Source organism: Myxocyprinus asiaticus, chromosome 43 (assembly GCF_019703515.2).
Source record: "Myxocyprinus asiaticus isolate MX2 ecotype Aquarium Trade chromosome 43, UBuf_Myxa_2, whole genome shotgun sequence".
Taxonomy (NCBI): Eukaryota; Metazoa; Chordata; class Actinopteri; order Cypriniformes; family Catostomidae; genus Myxocyprinus; species Myxocyprinus asiaticus.
In genome coordinates this window covers 30,286,442-30,312,056 of record NC_059386.1, presented here as the reverse complement: position 1 = coordinate 30,312,056, position 25,615 = coordinate 30,286,442, and the positions used below count along the sequence as shown (strand labels likewise).

Genomic DNA, 25,615 nt, shown 5'->3' with positions numbered 1-25,615 from the left:
CAGACATACAGAGAGATAGATAGATAGACAGACATACAGACAGACAGACTGGTGGCCAAAACTTTGGAATAATGTACAGATTTTGCTCTTTTGGAAAGAAATTGGTACTTTTATTCACCAAAGTGGCATTCAACTGATCACAATGTATAGTCAGGACATTAATAACTTGAAAAATGACTATTACAATTTGAAAAAAATATTCAGAACTTCTTAAACTACTTCAAAGAATTCTCATCAAAAAATCCTCCATGTGCAGCAATGACAGCTTTGCAGATCCTTGGCATTCTATCTGTCAGTTTGTCCAGATACTCAGGTGACATTTCACCCCACATTTCCTGTAGCACTTGCCATAGATGTGGCTGTCTTGTCGGGCACTTCTCACGCACCATTGAGTCAAGCTGATCCCACAAATGCTCAATGGGGTAAAGATCCATAACACTCTTTTCTTTTTGTTTTTCTGTTTCAAAAGTGGCTTTTTCTTTGCAGTTCTTCTCATAAGGCCTGCACCCCTGAGCCTTCTCTTTACTGTTGTACATGAAACTGGTGTTGAGCAGGTAGAATTCTATGAAGCTGTCAGCTGAGGACAAGTGAGGCGTCTATTTCTCAAACTAGAGACTCTGATGTACTTATCCTCTTGTTTAGTTGTATCTGGGCCATCCACATCTCTTTCTGTCCTTGTTAGAGCCAGTTGTCCTTTTTCTTTGAAGACTGTAGTGTACACCGTTGTATGAAATCTTCAGTTTTTTGGTAATGTCAAGCATTGTATAGCCTTCATTCCTTAAAACAATGATTGACTGACGAGTTTCTAGAGAAAGCTGTTTCTTTTTTTTCCTTTTTTTGCCATTTTTGACCTAATATTGACCTTAAGACATGCCAGTTTATTGCATACGGTGGCAACTCAAAAACAAACACAAAGACAATGTTAAGCTTAATTTAATGAACCAAATAGCTTTGATATAATGGCAAGTGATTTTCTAGTACCAAATTATCAATTTAGCATGATTATTCAAGGATAAGGTGTTGGAGTGATGGCTGCTGGAAATGGGGCCTTTCTAGATTTGATCAAAAATGACTTTTTTCAAATAGTGATGGTGCTGTTTTTTATATCAGTAATGTCCTGACTATACTTTGTGATCAGTTGAATGCCCCTTTGGTCAATTAAAATACCAATTTCCTTCCGAAACAGCAAAATCTGTACATTATTCCAAACTTTTGGCCGCCAGTATAGATAGATAGATAGATAGATAGATAGATAGATATGGACAGATGAATTGATAAATGGATGGACGAACGAATAGAAGGACGGACGGACATACAGACAGACAGATAGACAGACAAGCAGATGGACGGAAGGATGGATGAATGGATGGACAGACGAATAGAAGGGCAGACAGACAGACAGACATAGATAGATAGATAGATAGATAGATAGATCTAAATAGAGATTACTTTTAGAAATAGTTGGTCTCCTAAAAAAATGAGATTAAAGGAATTTAACCCTAACCCAAGTGTGTATACCAAAAACATCTTTGCTGTTTCAACATAATAATGGCTCTTCCTTCTGACACCAGCAGCTGCCTGTGGTGGATTCATCAGCAAACTCAATGGCTCATTCACAAGTCCAAGATGGCCGCAGGAATACCCCCCCAACAAGAACTGCGTTTGGCAGCTCATGGCCCTTACGCAGTACCGCATCACACTGCTGTTCGACACCTTTGAGACCGAGGCAACCAGATTAAAGCATAAAGCATTACAATATAAGTGAAGAGAAACACCGCACACTGTTATACTATTCTTTTTTTATTGATTAAAAACAACAGCAACATTTTGATCAAACTCTAATTATTTTTCAGGCACACATCAATGGGCAATAGACCACTGAATATTTTTCTCACAACTCAAAACCATTCACATCATTCTAATGAGAACAATTAATGAGAGGAAAATTAACAATAACAGACAAACATTAACAAAATACACATCAAATTCATAAAATTACAGACATTTCCCATAGCTTTGTCTCTAAATCTTTTTGTTAGGTCAGCGCTTTGTTGTGTGTACGATTCATTAAAGCTACAAATCCAGCATATCTGATTAAATTGACTAGTAGGTAAACTACGATTCAAGGGGTAGGATGATAACTTGTAATGTCCATGTCCATGTGAGATTGTATTATAATCAGTCGGCCTAATGATCAAAATGTCAAGAAAGTTAATTTAGGAAGAATCATAATTAACAGTAAATCGAAGATGTTCATTACATGTATTGATCATTTTTTAAAACCTGTTGTGTATATATTGCTCTCATTTGGAAAGGATTCAATTGAAATGATTAAGTTTTTAAAAACCATTGAATTATATGATGAAATTATATTTGTCACCTTTGATGTTGAGTCACTTTATACCAACATACCACATGAGGGTGGCACAGAAGCTATTGATGTTTTTTTTTATTTTATTAAAAACAATATATACATCAGGATAAAAAAAAATTAAAAAGAATTAAAAAAAAGTATTGGCTGCATCAAAACATTAACCAATTTGGTGCTAATACATTTCTTTTCAGGTACAAAGATTTTTTTTTTTTTGATGGGCATGGAAAGCACAATGGCATATGCTTATTTGTATGTGGGTCTTTTTGAATTACAACATTTTTACTTGCTCTCAGAATCATTTCTTTTCACACATCCAACTCTGGCGTAGGAACATCGAGGACATCCTTATGTTGTGGTCCGGCACTAAAAATGAATTGCTAGAGTTTCAGCGTTTTCTCAATGCAAGTAATGAACATCTTTGATTTATGACTCGTCCCAAATTAACTTTCTTGACATTTTGATCATTAGGGCTGGTGAAAAGATAATTACAAATCTATACAGAAGACGACTGATTGTAATACAATCTTATATGGACAAAGATATCATCTTACCCCTTTGAAACTTAGTTTACCTATTAGTCAATTTAATTGGAAATGCCGTATTTGCAGTTTTAATGAATCGTACACACAACAAAGCACTGACCTAACAAAGAGATTTAGAGAGGGAGGTTATAATGACAACTGGATACGGAATGCTGTTAGGAGATTTGAAATTCTTTTTAAAGAATTTAAAATCGGGGGTGTCATACTTATACTACTAAGAATGTTGTTTATATGATTAAATGTCCTTATAGACTAGCCTATATTGGAAAAACACAACGTGCTTTAAAAACAAGGATTGCAGAACATTGTAGTAGTATATGTACAAATGATTAAAAAAATCCTGTGGCAATTTACTTTAATAATAATAATTTAAAAAAAACATGATCTTTCAACTCATTGGTATTGATACATTGGTATTGAGCATGTCAAATTACCTAAAAAAGGGGGTGATGTTAATAAAAGTTTACTAACAAGAGAGGCCTGTTATATTTCCACACTTAATATTTTCTTCTAAGGGCCTTAACTTGGATTTTGACATTCATCCATTTTTGTGACTTACTGACGGTTATTATTATATTTGCATTTGTACGTCATTAATCTGTGTCAGTCATTCGCTACTTTGTCTCCTAATAGTTTTAACTTGAATTCTGACTACCTCATTCCTGTGATTTATTTATGTTTTATGGGGAATGTCTGTAATTGTATGACTTTGATGTGTGTTTTGTTAATGCATAGTATGTCATTATTCATGTTCCTCTCAATAATTGTTCTCATTTAGATTGCAAAACATTTTCTATTGTCCGGCTGGAACTAAGGTTACTATCTTTGTACAGTATGTTGTGAAAGGAGATGGCTATGTAAATGTCAAATTTCTTCTTTAACACAGCCCTTATAACAGACATGTCCAAGGTAATTATAACTCAATACTGTGGCAGTATCGCTTTTCATATAGAAAATGGCTTACTGATTACATCTTTTATGAAATCTCATTTACCATCACATGTCCTTTAAAAGGAAAGCCAAATGTGTTATAATGGCTGTGCTTTAAAGGGGTCATGAAATGCTCTTTTTTTTATAGTTTCATTATCTTCCACTGAGGTCCACTGATAATGATAGTAACGTTTTTCACCAAAACAGTCATAATTTTGTAATGTATGATCATTATCCTCCCTGTCTCTGAAAATTTTTCTGAAAAACTCTATTTTTGCCTCAGCTCCTCCTTTAAACTTCAGTGTAAACGCCCTTTGTTATGACTGGCTAACAGCGTGCAGCCCCTCAAATTCAGCCATTTTTGAACCTCAATCGGAAGAGAATAAACAAGCACCAAAACATTAGAAATTTACATTTTTATGGTTTACACATAACGCACATCCAACATATTGCATCTGAATATATGACACTATATATTCATCTCAAGCACAACTGTTAACACTCACACCCTGTCTACACTGGACGTTATAATCAATGATGCTGTCTACCATGGAAACGTCCGTTGCGGCACATCACTCCAACAGTAAACAAACAGGTGTCCCATTACATTTTGCGCTGGCGCTGCTACTGCCAACAACACAAAGAAACGTTTCAGAAAGCTTGTGTTGACGCGTCCGGTGTAGACAGCCTCAAGCTGTTGCGTGGTGTCGTGTCAACAGACTTGCCCGGTGTACAGCATCATAAACAATCATAACATTTGAAATATTAATGAATGGAACTGTTTACTTACATTTTTGATCGGGTCCAATAGTGTTTTTAACTGCCCCATATCCTTCAATGACAACATCCAGTTTATCATGCTGCACTGGGGTACACATCGCTGGAAACAAATCAAAACGGTCAAAGACGTCCATCTAGTGCGTGTTTACATACACCAACAATTAAAAATAGTGCTGATAGGCGAACAAGTTTGTTGAGCAGTTTAAGCTACAAAACAACAGGTGCCACAGCAGCTGATGAAACACATCTTCTCTTCAGAGTTGAAACTTGACACAGCATCTTTTAAAAGCATGCCAGAGAGATGACAACAGTCAAAGACGTCTGTATACTACATGTTTGTATACAAATTTATTCAAAATAGTCCAGATGAGTCCCCTTTCGTGTTCAGGAGTAGTTAGGCCACAGACAGTAGGCCTTTTGCCCTTCTCTCTGTCTCTGTTTACGAGCCAATTGAGCACCAGTGGCTGATGATTTTAAAATAGGTGTTGATGTTGATGCTGTAGAGGCCGTCTTGAATTAATGAGTACACCAAGTGACGTAGGGAATTCGCGGAAGTAGAGAATGGGGCGTTTTGGCAGCTTGGTTTCAATAAATGCTTTTATTGCATTGGGTATTAAGTTTTGAGTTCTGGAATTTACAGTATGTTTTTATAGTAGAATGACCTCTTATATGTCAAAATATCAAGGAAAATTGGATTCCTCATGACATGACCCCTTTAAAAAAAGTATAGTTAATAAAAAAATGGACAATGGCCCTATAATCAAGAGTAAATTATTTCTCTCTCAACAACATTGCTTTGAGTTGCACAATAATTGGAAATCTATTCAACATTATTTCTTCATTGTTACCCCTGTTCTCAGGTTTGTAAATATGATTATGTTGAGGTGCGTAGTGGTCTGTCCACTGACTCAAAGCTTCACGGGAAGTTCTGTGATACAGAGAAACCTGAAGCGATTACATCGCAGCAGAACATCATGTGCCTTGACTTCAAATCAGACAACTCCGTGTCCAAGAGAGGCTTCAAAGCTCAATTCTTTTCTGGTGAGCATTTCGGTGACCTGCAGTTAAGCTCTGTAATTTACCAAAGCGTTATTCGTAACTTACCAAGAGCTGCTTTGATGTGTGTTATGAAAAGTGCTATGCAAATAAAAATTACTTATTCAGTTAATGAACAGGAAAACAGAGTAATTTTAAAAAGCTGGGATACAAGATGAACTGAAGTTTCTGACACAATCTGTTTAAGGGATTTTCCTGGTTAAAATCAAGCTTACTGTAATTTGCTTACAATGGAAGTTTATAGGGCAAGGCATTCAGGAGGGTTTGAAAACAAAATCTGCAGCTCATATTTTTGTTAAAGCACTTATATTAATTCCTCTGTTCAAAATTTTTTATTTTTAGCAATAAAGTTTTAATGGTGGGACTAATTTTCTAGGCGGATGAATTTCTTGCTGTGCATGACAGACATTCCTTTGGATGGAGTTTTTCCATGTAAACAGTACCTAGACCAATCAGGCATAAAATGTACGCCCGGAAAAAAAAGCCGATAGACTTAACAGTGAAAGGGGACCGGAGGGCTCATTTCTCCGGAACAGAAAATGTTGAAACATGGGTGTGGCCCATTTTTCACTTGGGACATTAAAGGGATAGTTCACCCAAAAATAAATATTCTCTCATTATTCACTTACCCTGATGCCATCCCAGATGTGTATGACTGTCTTTCTTCAGTAGAACACAAATTAATCCTTTTGGAAGATGATAGAGTTCTGTCAGGTCCTTATTATAGGAGTACACGGGTGCCAGCACTTTGATGGTCCAAAAGTCATATTTAGGCAGCAATAAAGTAATCCACATGACTCCAGTCGATCAATGAATGTCTTCTGAAGCAAATCGATACGTTGGTGTAAAAAAGAAATGGATAATTAAAATGTTATTAACTTTTAAAAAGCACTTCCTGCCAGCAGCTGACGCGAAGGGTGACATAAGCACTTCGGCGAGTTCACGCGCGAATTCGGAAGCGGTGCTTATTTACAACAGAAGAACGTCCATCACGTGAGACTTCGGCCATTTCAAACAAAAGAGCCCTGGATGGAAGCGCCGATTTAAAGATGAAAACATTTTAATTATTGACTTGTTTCTTACATAAACCTATCGATTCGCTTCAGAAGACATTCATTGATCGACTGGAGTCGCATGGATTGCTTTTATGCTGCCTAAATATGACATTTGGACCGTCAAAGTGCTGGCACCTGTGTACTTCTATTATAAGGACCTGACAAAGCTCTATCTTCTTCTAAAAATCTTCATTTGTGTTCTGCTGAAGAAAGTCAAAGTCATAAACATCTGGAATGGCATCAGGGTAAGTGAATAATGAGAGAATTTGGTGGTCATTTTCGGTTGAACTATTCCTTTAAGGCAAGATTAGTAACACTCTAGCAACCACCCAGAACACCATTTCTCGGAACCAGAACATTGTAGAGACATGGGGGTTGCCTCTTTTGACTCAGGGTGTGTATTGAGGCTCCTACAATACAAAGGCTGCAGAATATCATAGAGATATGGGGGTGGGCCATATCATGGACCATATCTCAGAATCAGAAAATCATAGAAACATTGGGGTGGGCTCTTTTGACTTGGGGCAGTGTATTGAGGCCCTTGGTGGGACATTGAGCTGCCAGTTTTTGTCACAGCAAGCACCACTCAAATTTTCTTCAAAAAAGGTACCTATCTAGTTCAATCTTCTGTTTGCAATGTAGCTTATTTTGTGAATCAAAAGAGTAGAGATTACTGAAATTCCTCTTTTTCTCTGGCAGACATGGATGAGTATTCGAGGGAGAATGGAGGCTGCCAACATGAGTTTGTTAACAAGTTTGGAAGCTACAGCTGTCAATGTCGCAGTGGCTTTGTGTTGCACAGCAATAAACACAACTGCAAAGAAGGTTCGGCTTTTCACCACACTACCAACCATTCTCTTTAGAGAATGTTGCTCCTTCAAGAACTCAAGGCAAAATCAGTGATGTGTGAAATAAACTGCTTAGAAATTTGGGAAATCATTTGGTAAATCTTTTTTTATTTGGCTGACATGGTATTAATTGGTTTTTGTAACAAAAAATACTTCAAGGCTGTATTGTTCGCCATATTGAAGTATTCACTCAGATACAAAGGAGAATGCTTTTATGCAAAGTGCCATTCCCGATTGCTGTTTTGAATATTTAAATTAATGTGTCTTGAAAAATACAATTCAAACTAAATTAGCCCTTATTATTGACTACCCTGACCACAAAAAGCACTTGCTTAGTTTCTAGACTTTAAAGTCACAGAATCACCTCTTAAGATAATTTTCTTTCTTTTTTTTTTTTTAATAATACTGGACATGACCAGTATAATGAAAAATAGGCTATCCAGTGTCGTTTTTGTGAATAAAATATATTCAACACTATGAAAATAAGACAAATGATGCAGCCTCTATGTAATTTTATAAAACTTAAAAAAACACAATGTTTGAGGCATGTCTCTTTGTCTAGACAATCTTATGCAACAATCTGGATTAATTTACATCTTGGACTGGTTTTGTGCTTTCAGTGGGCTGTGACCAAGTCATTACCAGTGTCTCTGGTTTTATCACAAGTCCAAACTGGCCTGATAAATACCCCAGCAAGAAGGCCTGCACCTGGACTCTGTCCACCACACCAGGCCACCACATTAAACTGGTAATTACATAATTCACGCCAACATAACTTTCCCGTAATTTAAAGGAAGCCTAGTGGGATCTATGTACCAGATATACCTGTAGGCTGGTAACCAAAAGGTTGTTGGTACAAATCAAGGTGCAATCTTTGAGCTATTCTTGTAATGCCAACATTTTGCCTTTTGTGTTCCATGAAAGATAGAATGTCATACAGATATTGAGTACAATGAGGGAGAGTAAATGTTGACAGAATTGTCATTTTTAGGAAATTAATTTAATTTTTTATCCCTTTAACCAAAGGTTCTTTTAGGAGAGACTGTTCCTGTAACTTAACATGATGGCCTTTTATGGCAATGTAGCATTAAATACAGATTCTATTCTCTCCCATAGGTTTTAGATGAAATTGACATGGAGGCCCATCAGGAGTGCGCCTATGACCACTTGGAGATATTTGATGGCAAAAATGGCAGAGCGCCCAGTTTTGGTCACTTTTGTGGAGGCAAAAAGCCATCCCCAGTTATTTCTAGCAGCAATAGTATGTTCCTGCATTTCTTCTCGGATAACTCGGTACAGAAGTTGGGTTTTAAGGTATCTCATTCAGCAGGTACTTTATTCATTATAGTGTCTGAATGGATCAGAGGTTCTTTGTTCATTTTATTTCAGTTAATCCCAATTTTTGGCTTACATGTTTGTCTTAGAATGTGGTGGTAGTCTGAAGGTGGAGATAAAGACCAAGGATCTCTATTCACATGCTCAGTTTGGTAACAACAACTATCCTGGAGTGTTAGACACCCAATGGGTGATCTTAGCGGAGAAGGGCTATGGGATGGAGCTCATCTTCCACACCTTTGAGATCGAAGAGGAAGCTGACTATGGACATGATTACGTGGAGCTGTTTGATGGAGCTGATGTCAAAGCACCTACTGCCGCTACTGTGGCTCTGGGGTAAAGTCAGAACTCGAGATTTTTTTCAAAACGAGCATAACAGCATTTGCAATCATTATCTTTAGGAATGTGTATGTTTTTTCCAAAGGGGTGTAGAGATATACAAACAAAGTTTGGATTCTTCCCATAAAGTTTTGATGATAGCTAATACACTATAGATGAAAATAATTCATACGTATTAATAATTTTGTTCTTGCATATCCTTTATAGCCACCAGGTGATCTACTCAGCTGGCGATGCCATTGTCCTAAAATTTCACTCGGACGACACTATCAACAAGAAAGGTTTTTATGTTTGGTACATGAGCACTAAGTTCCAGGACACCCTTCACACTAGTAAATGAGTTCTTTATGGCAGAAGAGCTCAGAAGAGCATAACCAGGGAGATTCAATTCTTCTCATGCATCTGTGTTAGTAATGCCACCTGGGGCCCCTCGTTCCCTCCTTCCAGCCTACAAAGAGGAAGTTTTAGTGGTGCCAAACCCTTACTGTATCCTTTCAACTAAAAGTGTGGAGGACAACACCGATGCAGGGAAATGGCATTACATCGCCTCATCAATCTTCAAATCATCTATTGAAAACTTTTGGAAATGGAACATCAGACTGGCCTTGTTGACTGCAAGTTAAGAAAAATTTACGATTTGGATTAAAAATATTCCTGATTTGTGCTTGCTTTCCAGACACCTCTTCCATTCCCCCAAGGCTAGCATCTAAATACTATTTTATATAAAAAAATATTAAAAAAATAATGGAATACATCAATCACAATTCTCGCATCTAAATTGGTGGAAACTGATTTAGTAATGTACAGAATATCATTCGGTGATAATGTCAATGATCATCTCTTGTAAAAATAAATTCTAGCAATGTTTCTTACATGAGAGTTGTACATGATTATTCAGACTGCTAGATTTGTTTAATTTTACACAAACGTTCATTTAAATTAAAAACAAAACTTTTAATGAACTAATAAACATTATTTGAGGTGGCTCTAATTTATATTTCTCTTTTAACAAGAGGTCTAAGATCATTGAGAAGAACCTTTATTTATAAATCAACACTTAATTTTGAACTTTTATCCCTGCTGGAAAAAACCCCATCTAAATCCAGCCTTATCTGGTTTCCTGGTCTTAGCTCGTCGGCCAGACTGCTTGCTGATTTTAGAGGGATTTTGGGCACTTTATAGCTGGCTGGGAGACCATCTTAAACCAGCTAAGACCAGACATCCAAAAGACTGGTTTAAGCAGTTTTTCTTCAGCAGGGATTTGCATTCTGCAGTTAGCCAAAGGACAATCCCTGAAGAGAAAATGTTAAATTGCACTTTGTTAGAGCACACTGTGACCATATTGATATGTTTATTATTTACCCAAGATTTTAGGTTTATTTTTAGTATTGTGTCCTTCTTCCTCTGTTCACCTTCATGCCAACCTAGTTGTGTGACTTTTTCTTTTTCTGAACACAAAATAAGATTTTTAGAAGAATTTATCAGCTGTGTAGGTCCAAACACTTCAAGTGAATGATGGCCAGAACTTTGAAGGTCCAAAAAGCATATAAAGGCAGCATAAAAGCAATTCATATGACTCCAGGTGTGGGTGAGAAACAGATAAATATTGAAGTCCTTTTTTACTATAAATTCTACTCCCTGCCCAGTAGGTGGTGATATGCACAAAGAATGTGAATCGCCAAAAACAAAAGAAGAATGTGAAAATGAAAGTGAAAGTGGAGATTTATAGTAAAAAAGGACTTAAATATTAATCTGTTTCTCACCCACATCTATCACATATCTTCTGAAGACATGGATTTAACCACTAGAGTCTTAAGGAGTACTTTTAGGCTGCCTTTATATGATTTATGGAACTCCAACGTTCTGGCACCCATTCACTTTCATTATATGGACATACATAACTGATATATTCTTCTAAAAATCTTGTTTGTTTTCTACAGAAGAAAGAAAGTCATATCTGGGATGGCATGAGGGCAAATAAATTTTGGGGTGAACTATTCCTTTATTCTATGCACAGTGATACTAACAATATCTAGGTGAAAAGGTGTCATGTTTAGCACGACTGGGATGTTGTATTAGGTATAGGAATGCAGGTTCGTAACAATCCTTTTTATATATACACCGATAAGCCACAACATTAAAACCACCTGCCTAATATTGTGTAGGTCCCCCTCGTGCCGCCAAAACACCACCAACCCGCATCTCAGAATAGCATTCTGAGATGCTATTCTTCTCACCACAATTATACAGAGCGGTTATCTGAGTACCATAGACTTTGTCAGTTCGAACCACAATTGTACAGAGCGGTTATCTGAATTACCATAGACTTTTGTCAGTTCGAACCAGTCTGGCCATTCTCTGTTGACCTTTCTCATCAACAAGGCATTTCTGTCCGCAGAACTGCCACTCACTGGATGTTTTTTGTTTTTGGCACCATTCGGAGTAAATTCTAGAGACAGTTGTGTGTGAAAATCCCAGGAGATCAGCAGTTACAGAAATACTCAAACCAGTCCATCTGGAACCAACAATCATCCATGCGATCATCTAATCAGCCAATCGTGTGGCAGCAGTGCAGTGCATAAAATCTTGCAGATACGGGTCAGGAACTTCAGTTAATGTTCACATCAACCATCATTTTTCACAAAAAATGTGATCTCAGTGATTTTGACCGTGGCATGATTGTCGAAGCCAGATGGGCTGGTTCGAGTATTTCTGTAACTCCAGAATTTACTCCAAATGGTGCCAAAACAAAAAAGCATCCAGTGAGTGGCAGTTCTGCAGACAGAAATGCCTTGTTGATGAGAGAGGTCAACAGAGAATGGCCAGACTGGTTTGAACTGACAAAGTCTACGGTAACTCAGATAACCGCTCTTTTATCTGCTGTATGTACAATACGCATAAATCTGCCGTATGTACAATTGTGGTGAGAAGTATACAATTTCAGATGCTATTCTGAGATGTGAGTTGGCGCTGTTTTGGTGGCACGAAGGGGACCTACACAATATTAGGCAGGTGGTTTTAATGTTGTGGCTGATCGGTGTATATATATATATATATATATATATATATATATATATATATATATATATATATATAAATAGATAGATAGATAGATAGATATACTGTGTATATATATATATATATATATATATATACACGTATCAGCTATATATATATATATATATATACATCGATATATATATATATATATATATATATATATATATATATATATATATATATATATATATATATATATCATAAGGCTGGTTGTTCCTACACTGAGAGGATTTCTATTTTCACTCTCTGTAAATTTGTGTATGGTTTACCTAAATTTGTAGGTCACACTCTGAGTAATTCACCCTATAATTGCAGTCTTTTATATCCAAAGTTATAACCTTCATTGTCATACGACTTGAGTTTCCAAAGGGCAAAATACGGTCGTATCAGAGTGCTTTATTGTTCTGAGTAATTTCCTAAGTGACTAAGTGATTTATCCATTTGTACATAAAGGTCCAAGTCACTGTGTGAACTCCACAGCGTCCTTTGATTTATAAACTTGTTTGGGTGGCAAACAATAGATTTAACAATGCTCTAATTGTTTTTAATTATTCCTATGTACTGTCTCCTAGAAAACACCTCTTAATTTGTTCCCAGAAAACTAATTCATTCGAGTGGATGAAACTCCATGTGGGCCTAATGAACTCATCAAAAGTGCACTTGCGTCTTCTTGTGGTCAATGCTGGTAACTGCGTTTATCTTGTATATGAGCCAGGAAATATTTTGAGAACTTTTTAAAAGACAGCAATATATATATATATATATATATATATATATATATATATATATATATATATATATATATATAACAAAAACGTTAGAGATGATTCTAGAGCGCTTATCATTATGTGGCTGTAAAGTGTCTATTGCTTTTTTGTTTACGTATGTATAATATATTTTCACAGGCACAAGACTGTGTCCTTTTCTTTAGCTGTTTAGCAAGTTCTCATCTCAACAAGACTTGTCAAAAATAAAACCCATCCGCCTTGTTTTCTGATTGGCTACAACACGCGAGTCGCGATCAAATACTTTTTGCTTATTGGCTAAAAAATCGTGATCCGTTCCTACGACTAGAGCCTATTGTCACAGAGACAAGTGCAATTTCTCATATCTATTTCAGTAATATTTTATTTGTGATAGTAAAAAGATTAGCTTACAGTAGATTTAAGTGGAAAAGTGTCTTAAGGTTGCCATGGTTTCTAACCATTTTTGTAGTTTTGGTTTCATGTTCCATGTGCCTTCACTAACCCACTGTAACACTGGTATAGCAACATATGATATTGCACTGTTAAACAAATACCTGAAGGTGTAAATTAAAATATGATGCCCAGGTCCAGCCTAGTCTATATAATTATTATTAAAAATGAATATTAAACCTTAATATAATTGGATAGTTCCCCAAAACATGAAAATTCTGTCATTGTTTACGCACACATATGTTGCTCCATACTAGTCATAGTTTACTTTGATTGCATCTTTTCTTCATTGAAAGAAAACGAATGGTGACTGAGGCTAACATTCTGCCTTTTGCGTTTTACAGAAGAAAGTCTTATGGGTTTGGAACAACATGAGGGTGAGTAAATAATGACAGCATTTTCTTTATTGAGTGAAATTAGATTTTAGGTAGGAACACTTTAAGAGGCTCATTTTCATGCACTTTGTCCAGAAAGCCCAGGTTGAAATAAGGGTAGAGGGTTTCAGTGAAGGTGTCCTTAAAGGTATAGAGGTGTGTCATGCTTTCAGCATTGTAGAATGACACCAGACCTCTTTTGTAGTCTAGATACACACCGATCCTCGCCAGTGGCTCTTCCAAAGACATTAATGTCGGAGGAGATGTCCCCGCCATGTACTGAACTCCATACGACAGCGAGAGTGTCCAGAAGCCGTTGACTGGCATAGTATTGATGACACCTTTCCTCGTGACCGATTCACGGGCGACTCCCACCGTCCAAACGGTGCTGCTGTACACCTCCACTTCCCAGTAATGACGGCCTTTAGTGAACCCCTGACTGCCCAGCAGAGACAGGGCGGCGTTGAAGCGCTGTGGGTTGTCCTGCACTGCGCTGTTGAAGGTCTGGTAGCGCACACAGGTGAGTGAGGATGTAAGACTCAACCAGGGGTTGGCCGTTTTGGAGTTGAACGTTATGGCTGAGGGAACTAGACAGGGAACAGTTTATAATTTAGTAGAGTTTAGTATGCTATAAATGATCAGAATACCCATGAAAAATCCAGTAATACAGCTCATAATGGGCAATAAATATACGAATATGGCCTGAATAGGACAAGATTGTGCAAATTGGGATGTGATAATAATAAATTACATTCCCCAGATATAGTTATAGTATGTGATACAGTTTTCCACTCTTTTCTGGCATAAAACCTGAATATCAATTTCTGGCTGTGGGCAGAATTAAGCAGAATATACATTTCTTGCCACAGTTCATAATTCAGTCTTATCTGCCCTTGAGCAATTCAGGACTCGCAAAGCAAATAGTATGCCAGAAATGGTGCCTAAGTAAACAATACTATAAAGACTTATTAAGATCAAAGAATACATTCTAAAATATTTTTTAAAGGATACTCCTGAGTTCAATAGAAGTTAAGCTCAATCTCCAGTCCCTCATTTTCTTAAAAAAAAAAAAAAAAAATAAATATGGGTTGCAGTGAGGCACTTACAATGGAAGTGAATGGGGCCAATCCGTAACCTTTAAAATACTTACCATTTAAAAAAATGCAGCCACAAGATGTAAACATTATGCATGTTAACATGATTTTAGTGTAACGTTTTCTGTGTAAAGTTATATCCAATTTTACATCTTCGTTGACTTGATGTAATGCTGTAAACACTAAAATCCTAAAACGACTGTAAAAATTACGAGTTAAACAACTTGACAGCTCAAATAATAAACAGGTTTTAACAGAAGAATTAATGTAAGTGCTTTTAAAATGATAAGTTTCACATTTCTATGTTTAAACCCTCCAAAGATTGGCCCCATTCACTTCCATTGTAAGTGTCTCACTGAAACCGCGACAGACAAGTTTAAATTATTTTTTTATGGTAATCAGCATTATGCCACAAATCTGTCTGTTGATCTTATTTTGTATTGAACCCGTAATATTCCTTTAAAATTTCTAATTCTGAATTATTATTTTATTAGTGCTATATTTAATTCTTATTTAGAATTACAGTTATATAGACTATATGTTGTGCTCTGAAAAAAAAAAAAAATTCTCAAACCTGGATAGACGCTTCCTTTAAGTGACTTCCACACTCTGTACTGTAGGGGCCCGGCAAATCGGCCCTCACACAGACTGGGCGGCGTCAGTGCCGGCTTCTCGAACTTCGGTGGCTGCCTGCTTGAAACAACAAAAGCCCAGACACAAACAACATTCGAGCCGTTCCTCTGGAAGAAAAAATTATAAATGTAACAGAACCATAGAGTTCTCTCACCTTTGCAGCAGGCTCTTTATACTCTGCAAAAAGACAGGAAAAAGGAGATTAATGAATTTGGCACAGTTTGGGAGGCAGGGGGAGAAGTTTTCCGCATGACATCAGTGTTTGAAACTAGGCTACACCTCCCTTCTGCATCCTCGACTGTGGAAAATCCCCTTGTGCTGCACTAAAAGGCATTATCTTCCTATGGCAGTGCTGAGATCATTATATTGCATCCTGTGTTGAGCTTCTGTTACCAGTTAGCTCCGTATCGAAAGTATTAAGATCAGTGAAAATATCTGATAGGCTATGAGTTCAGCTAATGCTTGTAGAAATCCAAGAGAAAGACTTGAGTCTTGGTAGAATTTGCCGAGCATTTGCATAAACTCTGCTCAACTTGTCGTATTGCCAACAGTCTCTTTTGCTCATGTCACCTCAAACAGCCAACTCTCATTGAAAAGCTGTCAGTGTGCATGTCCATTAAAAGCATAACTGCTTGCACTTGTCACATCCCTGCTAGTATGTGTGTGACTATACACTCACCCTGAGCAATGTGTATGGGTCCTGTTCGGTGAGTTTGTCCTCTATGTCATTCAAAGCTCTTCGCAGGCGGGAGATCTCCACACTGAGCAGGGCCTTGTGCTCGTCCAGTCTTATCAGCTCACGCCGTTCTTCCGTTTTCAGCTTGACCTGCAGGAGTTTCTCCTCCTGGTACAGGAACTGATGGAGCTCGCTGAACTGTGCCTCGATTCTTTGCTTTAGATCTGCCGTATGGTCCTGGGTTTGAAAGTAGTTAAAAAGATAGAGGTGTTAATCTGAATTAGAGGTTAAAGTCAGCCTGAAATTCCATTCGCAAACACATTTAAGAGCGAAAGAGGATATTCAATTAAAGGAAATATTCATCCAAAAATGAAAATTCTCATCATTTATTCACGCACATACCATCCCAGAATATATAAATTTCTTTCTTCTGCTGAAAACAAATGAAGATGTTTATAAGAATATGTCAGCTCTGTAGGTCCTTACAATGCAAGTGAATGGGTACAAAAAAATGTAAGCTCCAAAAAGCACATAAAGGCAGCATAAACGTAATCCACACGACTCCAGTGGTTGAATCTATATCTTCAGAAGCGATATGATAGGTGTGGGTGAGAAACAGATCATCATTTAAGTCCTTTTTTATTATAAATTCTCCTCCCTGCTCAGTAGGTGGTAATATGCACAAAGAATGCGAATCGCCATAAACAAAAGAAGAATGTGAAAGTGAAGACTGATCATAGAAAAGGACTTAAATATTGATCTGTTTCACACCCACACCTGTCATATCGCTTCTGAAGATATAGATTTAACCACTGAAGTCTTATGGATTACTTTTATGCTGCTTTTTATGTCCTTTTGTAGCTTCAAAATTTTGGTCACCATTTACTTGCATTGTAAGGACCTACAGAGCTGAGATAGTATTCTAAAAATCCTCATTTGTTTTCAGCAGAAGAAAGAAAGTCATACACATCTGGGATGAGGGTGAGTAAATTATAAGATAGAATTAAAATTTTTGGGTGAACTATTCCATTAATTTAAGACTTGATTCATTCAGCCAATCCTAAATGCCAGTTTGCTAAATAAATGCCTGAATAGCTATTGGGCTATTTTGACCAACTGAGTCTCGTGACAACTACTAATTGGTACGAGATGGTGAAATTGTAATATAATGTAAGACTTGACTCATGCAACTTTTTTCCTATAGAGAACAACCAATCAACAAACTGAATTTTAAATTGATACAATACAGGCATAATATTATAGCTAGACACTTTATTTAAAAAAAGGAAAAATGCATGATTTTTGTCAGTAACCTGTAATTCACTTCCCTCATCTCTTTCAAAACCCCACTGTTTTCTTTTTCCATGGTACACAAGTTATTTTCCATTTCAAATAATGGTTAGGTTTGGAGTTAAATTTAGGAAAAATCTTATTAACATTGTTAATTGGTTTATTTATTTTTCTCTATGGGAGAACAAATCATACGTTACTGTATGAGCCGACCCTTATGATTTCTTACAATTTCCCCATCTTGTACTATTATTACGACTTGTCATGACACCGTGTTGGTTTTGACCGAGTGGTCTAGATGATGTAAGTCAAAAAAAATTTTGTTTTAGAGTCAGAGCAAGTTGCATTTAACACTTTTGACACTTACATTTTGATGAAAAATTACAAAAATATTTTTTACAAATTACATATTTTTTTAGCAACATATTTATCTATGGAGTACAATGAATCTGATGAATCATGCACAATAAGACCTGGAACATGTATTAAAAGAGTCAATTTCAAGTTGACTGATCTGGGCTGATAAACAAAAAGGTTGTAGGTTCCTAACCCTTCTCTTTACTTCTTACTGGAAAGACTAAAGAACTGAGATGACTGGGAAATAAAACTGAATTCCACTGTGTATTATTTGCAGAACTTTTTTTTTTTTAAGTGAGTTCTTCAACAGTGGAATGTCAAGGCAGGAATTCTAGCCCTAACATGAGATTTCACAGCAGCTAGTTTTTTCTTACCTTCAGTTTTTTCACCTCTTCTTCAGTCTCTCTTTCACACTGCAAAGCAGTGTTGAGTTCAATTTGAAGGGCATGTGCAGATGTGCTAAGAGAAGCCTGTTAAACATGGAAGGAGTTACCTTTCTTGTCATATAGACAACAGTTACTGCTGAACTGGGCAAGCTGTAGTTAAAAAGTACCTCTTTCTCACTCACTCAGAGTTTTACTCTTACCCGATATCTCTGTTGTGCATCTTGCACATACACCAGCGTGTGAGCCCTGTGGTCCTGAGAAATCCCACACACCAGACACACCAGTTCCTGGTCTTCTTCACAATACAGCTTCAACTCTTCTCTGTGCCGGGTGCAGAGCGGTTTAGAAGGCACTTTGTCAGCTGTTAATCCTCCATCGGCCAACCGACCTTCACTTTCCTCTATACCTTGGCAATAGCTCTCCACAATGTTGGCCACGATGCGGTTGGGTCGATAGTTCTGGCCAGGAAACACTTTCCGGCATTGAGGACAGGAACCAGATCCACCCTGCCCTTTGCCGCGAGGGCCAGTCCAGTAACTTGAAATGCAGGTCTCGCAGAAAGTGTGATCGCAGGGCAAGGAAACTGGGCACTTGAACAGGTCTAGGCAGATGGAGCAGGTGAGGTCCCTACTAAGACGCACTGTGGAGCTATTGGACACCCGAGGACTGATTTTAGCCCTTAGTTTTTGCTTTTCCATTTTGTCCTGTGTGGGAAGATTGTTGGACATCTAGTCTATTTTGTGCAATGCTGGTCTGCCACAGTTTGAGATGCACTTTGATCTTCATATGCTGGTTCTCTTTCCTTTGATCTTCTTTCAGTTTCTTTCCTCCTCGTTCTCTCCAAGCTCTGGCCCTGTCTTTCCTGTTAACTGTGAGAAAGGATAGGGGGAACTGAGGGGGTGGCTCATGTCTCTGGTTTGATCCTTCAGAAAGTTGGCTAGAGTTGCACTGCCCTCTGTTCTCTCTCTCTACTTGACGTCAGACCTACAGTCAGGAAACCAAGAACCTAGACATGGATTGTTTATTTTAAGAGAAAGCCTGATCTACATTTGTGTATCACAACTTCCACCCACTAAATTTTATTTTTTCAATTATTTATTCATACATGTTCCACATACCACATCAGCCTGAATAGCTAATGTGTTCCCCGTTTTTATAAGCATTATTGTGTCTTCAATTGTTGCATTCTATCTATCTATCGATCTGTCTCGATTTATATATCGAATTTTCCATCCATCCATCCATCCAGGACCTTAATGAAACTACACTCACTAAGCACTTTCTGAGGTACACCTGTACACCTACTTATTCGTGCGGTTATCTAATCAGCCAATCGTGTGGCAGCAGTGCAATGCATAAAATCATGCAGATACTGGTCAGAAGCTTCAGTTAATGTTCACATCAACCATCAAAATGGGAAAAAATTTGATCTCAAAGATTTAAACCGTGGCATGATTGTTGGTGCCAGACGGGCTGGTTTGAGTATTTCTGTACCTACTGATCTCCTGGGATTTTCACATGCAACAGTCTCTAGAATTTACTCCGAATGGTGCCAAAAACAAAAAACATCCAGTGATTGGCAGTTCTGCATAAACAGCTGGAGTTTAACTCCCTCCCTTCTTCTCCAGGACTGCTCGGCCTACGCTTCCTTCCTGTCTGTTCAGTATTGTTAAAGTTAAATTCCATATATCCTGCACCTCTTACAAGTTCCCAGAAATAAAGATGGATCATGTCTGTTATCTAATACAGAGAAGAATGGGCCAAATGCATGTTTGAATAAAGAGAGATATTTGTGGAGTGTTTCTTAAGAAACACAAAAGTAATCAGAAGAGCTCAGAAATGGGTTTTAGGTCAAGTCTACAGTGGTGGTATCTAAATCTTTACAGGAAACTTGGCAGTCACAATAGGGGCTTTTAAGTCAAAGACTCTTTCACAGTTGTTTACTAGCATTGGGAAATTCCACCCACTTCGACTGGGTGGGACAGGAGTCTTTGGGCCAAAGTGGAAACTCAAAGAGCCTGCATTGGCTGCCAGATAGTGAACCCTGCGGTTGAGAATTCCGCCTGCAATTCCACGGTTTGAGTGAACCACACTGCTATCTCACAGTTAGAAGTCTGATAAGTCCACATGCTGTCAATTAACAGCATGAGGCGCTGTGCAACCCCAATTCTTAGTTCATGTGTCAGCATTTAAATCCATTCCACAGACATCAGTGTTGGTACTTCATGCCATGCTCTGTATCTGTCAGAACATGCTAGAAAAGAATGCTTATACTGTACACACACAGTTTGAGATCACGATGTGCAGTGCTTCCAGTTAGATATGCAGAAAACTGCAAAAGGGTTGTTGACATGAGAAGGATTGTCCTGCAGAGACATGGTATACTCCATCTAAAACTATTTTAAACATTTTTCTAATTCTTGTATAATTATAAGACATGCAGCTTTTAAGAACACATATTAAGAAGAAATGGTGATCATCTCAGAACATCAAACACCCAGAACATACACTTTCCCTTAAACATATATTTGTTACATGACTCTGGAATACTTATTAAAAAAAAAAAATCAATGTTGTCAACTTCCCCCAAAACAGCCTGAAATGCCTCAATTAGACACTCTGCTCATAAAATTATAGACTTTTTTTAGGTACAATATATATATATATATTGATTGGTCAACCTGCACTGTTGTCTTCCTCAATGCTGTGAGACAGAATAAAAGTTATCTGCTGTTTCATTGTTCAGATGAATTTGTCTCCATTAATATTACATTCTTTACCATTTATTCTCCAAAACTCGCCATGTTTATTGCAGCTGAGCTATCTCTCTCATCAAGTAGCCAGATTTATCAGACAGCCCTACACATAAACCTGCTGACTTTGTGTTCCGGTGTGAAAAGGCATGGTTTTAAATGAGATGACGAAAACCATACATTCAAAAGACTACTGATGCATATGCCTAAATTGTAAAGACATAGGCTTATGTTTAACTGCGGGGTAAAGTTAGAAAAGTTCGATATTCTTTGGATATTTGCATAAGGAACCGTCTGAAAACTCCACCCACAACTAAAATGTCACTGGCGTCAGAGCAGTCATTTATTTGACTATTGACTTGCATGTTCTATCATAAAAACATTTCACAGGTTTTAGTAGATCGCCAGAGTGATGCCTGTGCATGTGAATGTACAGTATTCACTTATATTATGAAAAACAAAAATCACTAAAATTAACAAAAACATTATTTTCACATTTCAAACATTGTAGAAAGTTCCCAGTAGATAGACTGACTTACTACAGGTCAGTTTATCCAATGGGAAGTTACTATAACCTTTGGAATGTGAAAATAAAATGCATTACGCGGTATGCGATGCGTTCCCCAGTTTTAAAGTGATGTCTGGTCACCCTAACTGTGAATGCCAGCCGATTCTCCAGTGCCCAACTGATCAGCTGCACTGCATGGTACCACTTATAAATTAATAAAACAAGTTGTATGGCACGAAGAAGGATAACTGTGAGAAGACATTTGGCATACAGAGCGAGAGATTCATCTTAATAACCATCTTAATAATGTGTGTGTGTGTGTGTCCCTCTTATCAATTGCTCCACATGATTGTCCTAATGCTGAATCGCATGAAGACGAAACCCCGTCTGCATTCAGTGAACATTTTATGGTTGTGTGTATGCACTGTGTCTGACTACTTGATGAGAGAGATATCTCAGCTGCAATAAACGTGGCGAGTTATGGAGAATAAATGGTAAAGAATGTCATATTAAATTAGACAAATTCATCTGAACAATTAAACAGCAGAGAACCTTCATTCTGTCTCACAACATGACGACGGTGCAGGTTGACCAATCAGAAGAAAGGGGCGTTTCAGGTCCAACCAAATATTCAAGCCATATATTAGTGAAATCAAATAATCAAAACGCACAGTGTCCCGTTGCTAATTTTTCCAAATTTCTAAAATCCTAATGTAGGGGGAAAGGTTTATGTAAGGTTTTTTTTTTCTGGTCGATTATACCAACTTTGTATATTTTTTGATGTAATAAACTTTGCTACTTCTCATACCACACCACACGCTCAAAAAACATCCCCCTCTTGTGGCCAACGGCTGCAGTGCACCAAAATGTTTTTAGGAGGAGTCAAGCAAGAGAGGAAATGACGTATGCCAGAGTTGGTCAGTTCATCAAAGTCCCAGCGAAAGCGCGCGAAGTGACATTCAGAGCTTTTGCAGCCGGTGAAACAGACGCACTTGTCCTTCTTTTAGAATCTTTTTGAATTTATAAAAAGAGAACTATTTGCAGTCTGACTGCATCTCTGCGGGCGAAGAAAAGCACAAAACAAGGCCGCAGTTGATTCGTAACAGGAATTAAATTTACCACTATTTGAAGAACAATGTTTGAGGCACGTCTCGTTCAAGGCTCAATCCTTAAGAAGGTTCTGGAGGCTCTGAAAGACCTAATCACCGAAGCCTGCTGGGATGTCAGCTCATCGGGCATCTCTCTGCAGAGCATGGACTCATCTCATGTGTCTCTGGTACAGCTCACACTCCGGAGTGATGGCTTCGACTCTTACCGCTGCGACAGAAACCTCGCCATGGGCGTCAACTTGAGCAGGTACAAATGTAAACGATATTAGCTCATTTATTCTTTGTTATTGTCTCTTGCAACTGCGTAGAGAGTGAAAGTTGAACATGTCTGTGCATGCCCGCCAACTGCACGAGAAACAGGACCGCGCCATTTGTAAGATTAAGACGAATAAAGCACATATTTCAACAATACTGCCATTTAAAAGTATTGTTGAAATATATAGCTTTAATATATCCTAAATAGTCACTGTTCACATTTATCTTTGGAGGTATTTGGCGCGCAGAATGTTTCCTGCACCCTTCCCTCACTGCTGATTGTGACGTCATGTACGCGCGCTGAAGGTGGTTGGCGGGAAAGAGAACAGAGTTGATGACAATATGGCTTTAGAAAAAGACAAAGAAAGACTTTGTCTAAAATAAAAATACACCAGACTTAAAGTTCTGTTATATAAAACATCTAGATGTTGAGCAAACATCGGTTTAATTAATCCATAAAGCGTATTATAAGGCAAATTGTGATATATATATATATATATATATATTTAACAAAGTTCAGTCTGTTGTTGTTCATGCTTGTTTAATGTTCTTAATGCTTTTTTAAATAAACAAAAAAAGATCTCTGAATATAAGCCTGGGTTTCCATGCTAATGAAGTTTTATTTTTTTATTATTTTAGCATGTCAAAGATTCTAAAGTGTGCTGGAAATGAAGATATAATCACACTCAGAGCAGAAGACAATGCAGACACTCTTGCCCTCGTCTTTGAAACACTCAGTGAGTTTAAAGCTTATCTATCCTTTATAATGTTCATATTTTGTCTTACATTTGACATGAAGCTATTAATAACTTAATTGCAAAATTTGACATGTAGGCTGAATAGCTTGGATGCAGCACACTATTGATACAAATAATAGATTAAGTACTTGAGCCAACTCTGTTACAATTATACAGATATTCCTGTGGCAATCATATGTCTGACTTTTGTGCATGTGTTCTATTGTCTTTTCAGATCAGGAGAAAGTTTCAGACTATGAGATGAAACTGATGGACCTGGATGTGGAGCAGCTTGGAATTCCAGTGAGATGATTACTTTGTACAAACTGAATTCTAATGAGATTTTGTTTATTTGTTTTGTTCCATTGATAAGAGAAGGTGTGCACTCTGAAAATGTCTCTAGAAAAGAGTCTTTTGTTATTTAATCTAAAATCCTTCCTCAGTGTGTCCATTAATCACATTCTATACTTTCCTTCCCTCTTCAGGAGCAGGAATACAGCTGTGTGGTTAAGATGCCTTCTGGTGAATTTGCCCGAATCTGCAGAGACCTGTCACAGATTGGCGACGCTGTCATGATCTCCTGTGCCAAGGATGGAGTGAAGTTCTCTGCCAGTGGAGAGCTGGGCACAGGCAACATTAAGCTCTCTCAGACCAGCAATGTTGACAAAGAGGATGAAGCGGTAACATTCATTCTTTGGGTTATATATGACAGACACATGTCTGACTTCTGTTCATTTTAGTTTGGTTTACATGAGTTTATTTAATGAGCACTGCTGTTTTCCTCACAGGTGACAATTGAGATGAATGAGCCAGTACAACTCATTTTTGCATTGAACTACCTGAACTTCTTCACCAAGGCCACTCCCCTGTCCAAGACAGTCACACTTAGCATGTCTGCAGACATTCCACTTGGTATGGATGTTTGACACACTCGTGTTCTAATAATGATTCATTTGTTAGAAATCTTGTCTTTAAATTGGAACAATCGAAAAATAATCAGACACTTTTTTTTTATTTATTCCAACAGTGGTTGAGTACAAGATTGCAGATATGGGACACGTCAAATACTATCTGGCACCCAAGATTGATGAAGAGTCGTCTTAAATACAAGCAGAGGGCTGAATTCCATCAGCTGGATTTAATTCTGCATATTAAAAATTGTTTGGATTGATGTTTTGGGGAAAATGCAGTTTACATCTCCATGTCTGCTGTGGTTGCCTCATCAATGGATTCACATTTCCATGATCATCTAAGCCATGCCATAAGGTTGGCAAATATATGGGTACACTTAATGATGGTAGTTTGGTCTTAGCTTTACCAGACGCTGTGGGGTGAATCTATGGTGCCCTTGGCAGCATGTACAGACTCCCCTTTTGGTCATTCTAATTTTCTCTCCATCTTTGTGCTCCTGCTCCCCTATTGATGCCATTTATTCATTTTTTTTTCTTGCCCAACTGCTCATTCCAACGTGTAGATAATTTTCTGTAAATATGCTAATTGGACATTGTTCATCCAGTCAACAATTAATAAAACTTTTTGTAATGATGATGTGCTGTGTTTTTCTCATCACAAGGTATTTAACGATGGATATTGAAAATACCCTAAAAAGATTTTTTCTCCTGTGATGTACTTATTCTTTTTGATAATTTAGACATTAGGAACTTGCCCATGTAACATTTTAAAGATTGTCATTCCGTTTTACCACTGGAGGGTGCAGAAAGCCTGCAAGTACTTCAGACCTTGTTTTTACTTGTACCTTTTGCAAAAGTTTAACAAGACCTTATATAATTGATAGCTGCAACTTGTAAAATTCATACAGGAACTACACAATTTTTTGCTGTGTAGCTATACTTAATATAAGGCAAAATGCCTTCTCTGTTACTGAAAGCATGCAACAGAAATTGAATAAGCAGTGAAACAAGCAAATA

General features: G+C 37.5%; 2 protein-coding genes and 1 pseudogene across 3 annotated transcripts; 2 read left to right on the top strand and 1 right to left on the bottom strand.

The window, feature by feature from the left end:
* LOC127433580 (bone morphogenetic protein 1-like) overlaps positions 1 to 11,601 on the top strand; it is a 47,150-nt pseudogene extending 35,549 nt beyond the window's left edge.
* A 1,828-nt stretch (positions 11,602 to 13,429) lies between these two features.
* Positions 13,430 to 19,478, bottom strand: LOC127433414 (zinc-binding protein A33-like). 2 transcript variants are annotated; one of them, XM_051685310.1, is made up of 6 exons: positions 18,526 to 19,478; positions 18,314 to 18,409; positions 16,296 to 16,529; positions 15,771 to 15,793; positions 15,558 to 15,676; positions 13,430 to 14,476 (listed from the first exon to the last, which is right to left on the bottom strand). In XM_051685310.1, the coding sequence occupies exons 1-6, from the start codon at positions 19,051 to 19,053 to the stop codon at positions 13,932 to 13,934; spliced, it is 1,545 nt and encodes a 514-aa protein (XP_051541270.1). In that variant the 5' UTR covers positions 19,054 to 19,478; the 3' UTR covers positions 13,430 to 13,931. The 2 variants fall into 2 exon arrangements, with proteins under 2 accessions (XP_051541270.1, XP_051541271.1); XM_051685311.1 differs by having other exon boundaries at positions 15,558 to 15,673; positions 18,526 to 19,475.
* Positions 19,479 to 22,510: 3,032 nt separating this feature from the next.
* On the top strand, positions 22,511 to 25,233 carry LOC127433437 (proliferating cell nuclear antigen-like). Its single transcript, XM_051685347.1, has 6 exons — positions 22,511 to 22,942; positions 23,590 to 23,687; positions 23,923 to 23,990; positions 24,173 to 24,367; positions 24,476 to 24,599; positions 24,715 to 25,233. Exons 1-6 carry the CDS (start codon positions 22,722 to 22,724, stop codon positions 24,789 to 24,791), a joined length of 783 nt encoding a protein of 260 aa, XP_051541307.1. The 5' UTR covers positions 22,511 to 22,721; the 3' UTR covers positions 24,792 to 25,233.
* The last annotated feature ends 382 nt before the right edge of the window (positions 25,234 to 25,615 follow it).

Coding starts and splice junctions, on each gene's coding strand:
- LOC127433414 (XM_051685310.1), bottom strand. CDS start 19,053: ATGTCCAACAATCTTCCCACACAGGACAAAATGGAAAAGCAAAAACTA. Junction 18,410..18,525: donor ATGCACAACAGAGATATCGG/GTAAGAGTAAAA, acceptor CATGTTTAACAG/GCTTCTCTTAGCACATCTGC. Junction 15,794..16,295: donor ACCCATACACATTGCTCAGG/GTGAGTGTATAG, acceptor GTCTTTTTGCAG/AGTATAAAGAGCCTGCTGCA.
- LOC127433437 (XM_051685347.1), top strand. CDS start 22,722: ATGTTTGAGGCACGTCTCGTTCAAGGCTCAATCCTTAAGAAGGTTCTG. Junction 23,688..23,922: donor CCTCGTCTTTGAAACACTCA/GTGAGTTTAAAG, acceptor TTGTCTTTTCAG/ATCAGGAGAAAGTTTCAGAC. Junction 24,600..24,714: donor GTCTGCAGACATTCCACTTG/GTATGGATGTTT, acceptor TTATTCCAACAG/TGGTTGAGTACAAGATTGCA.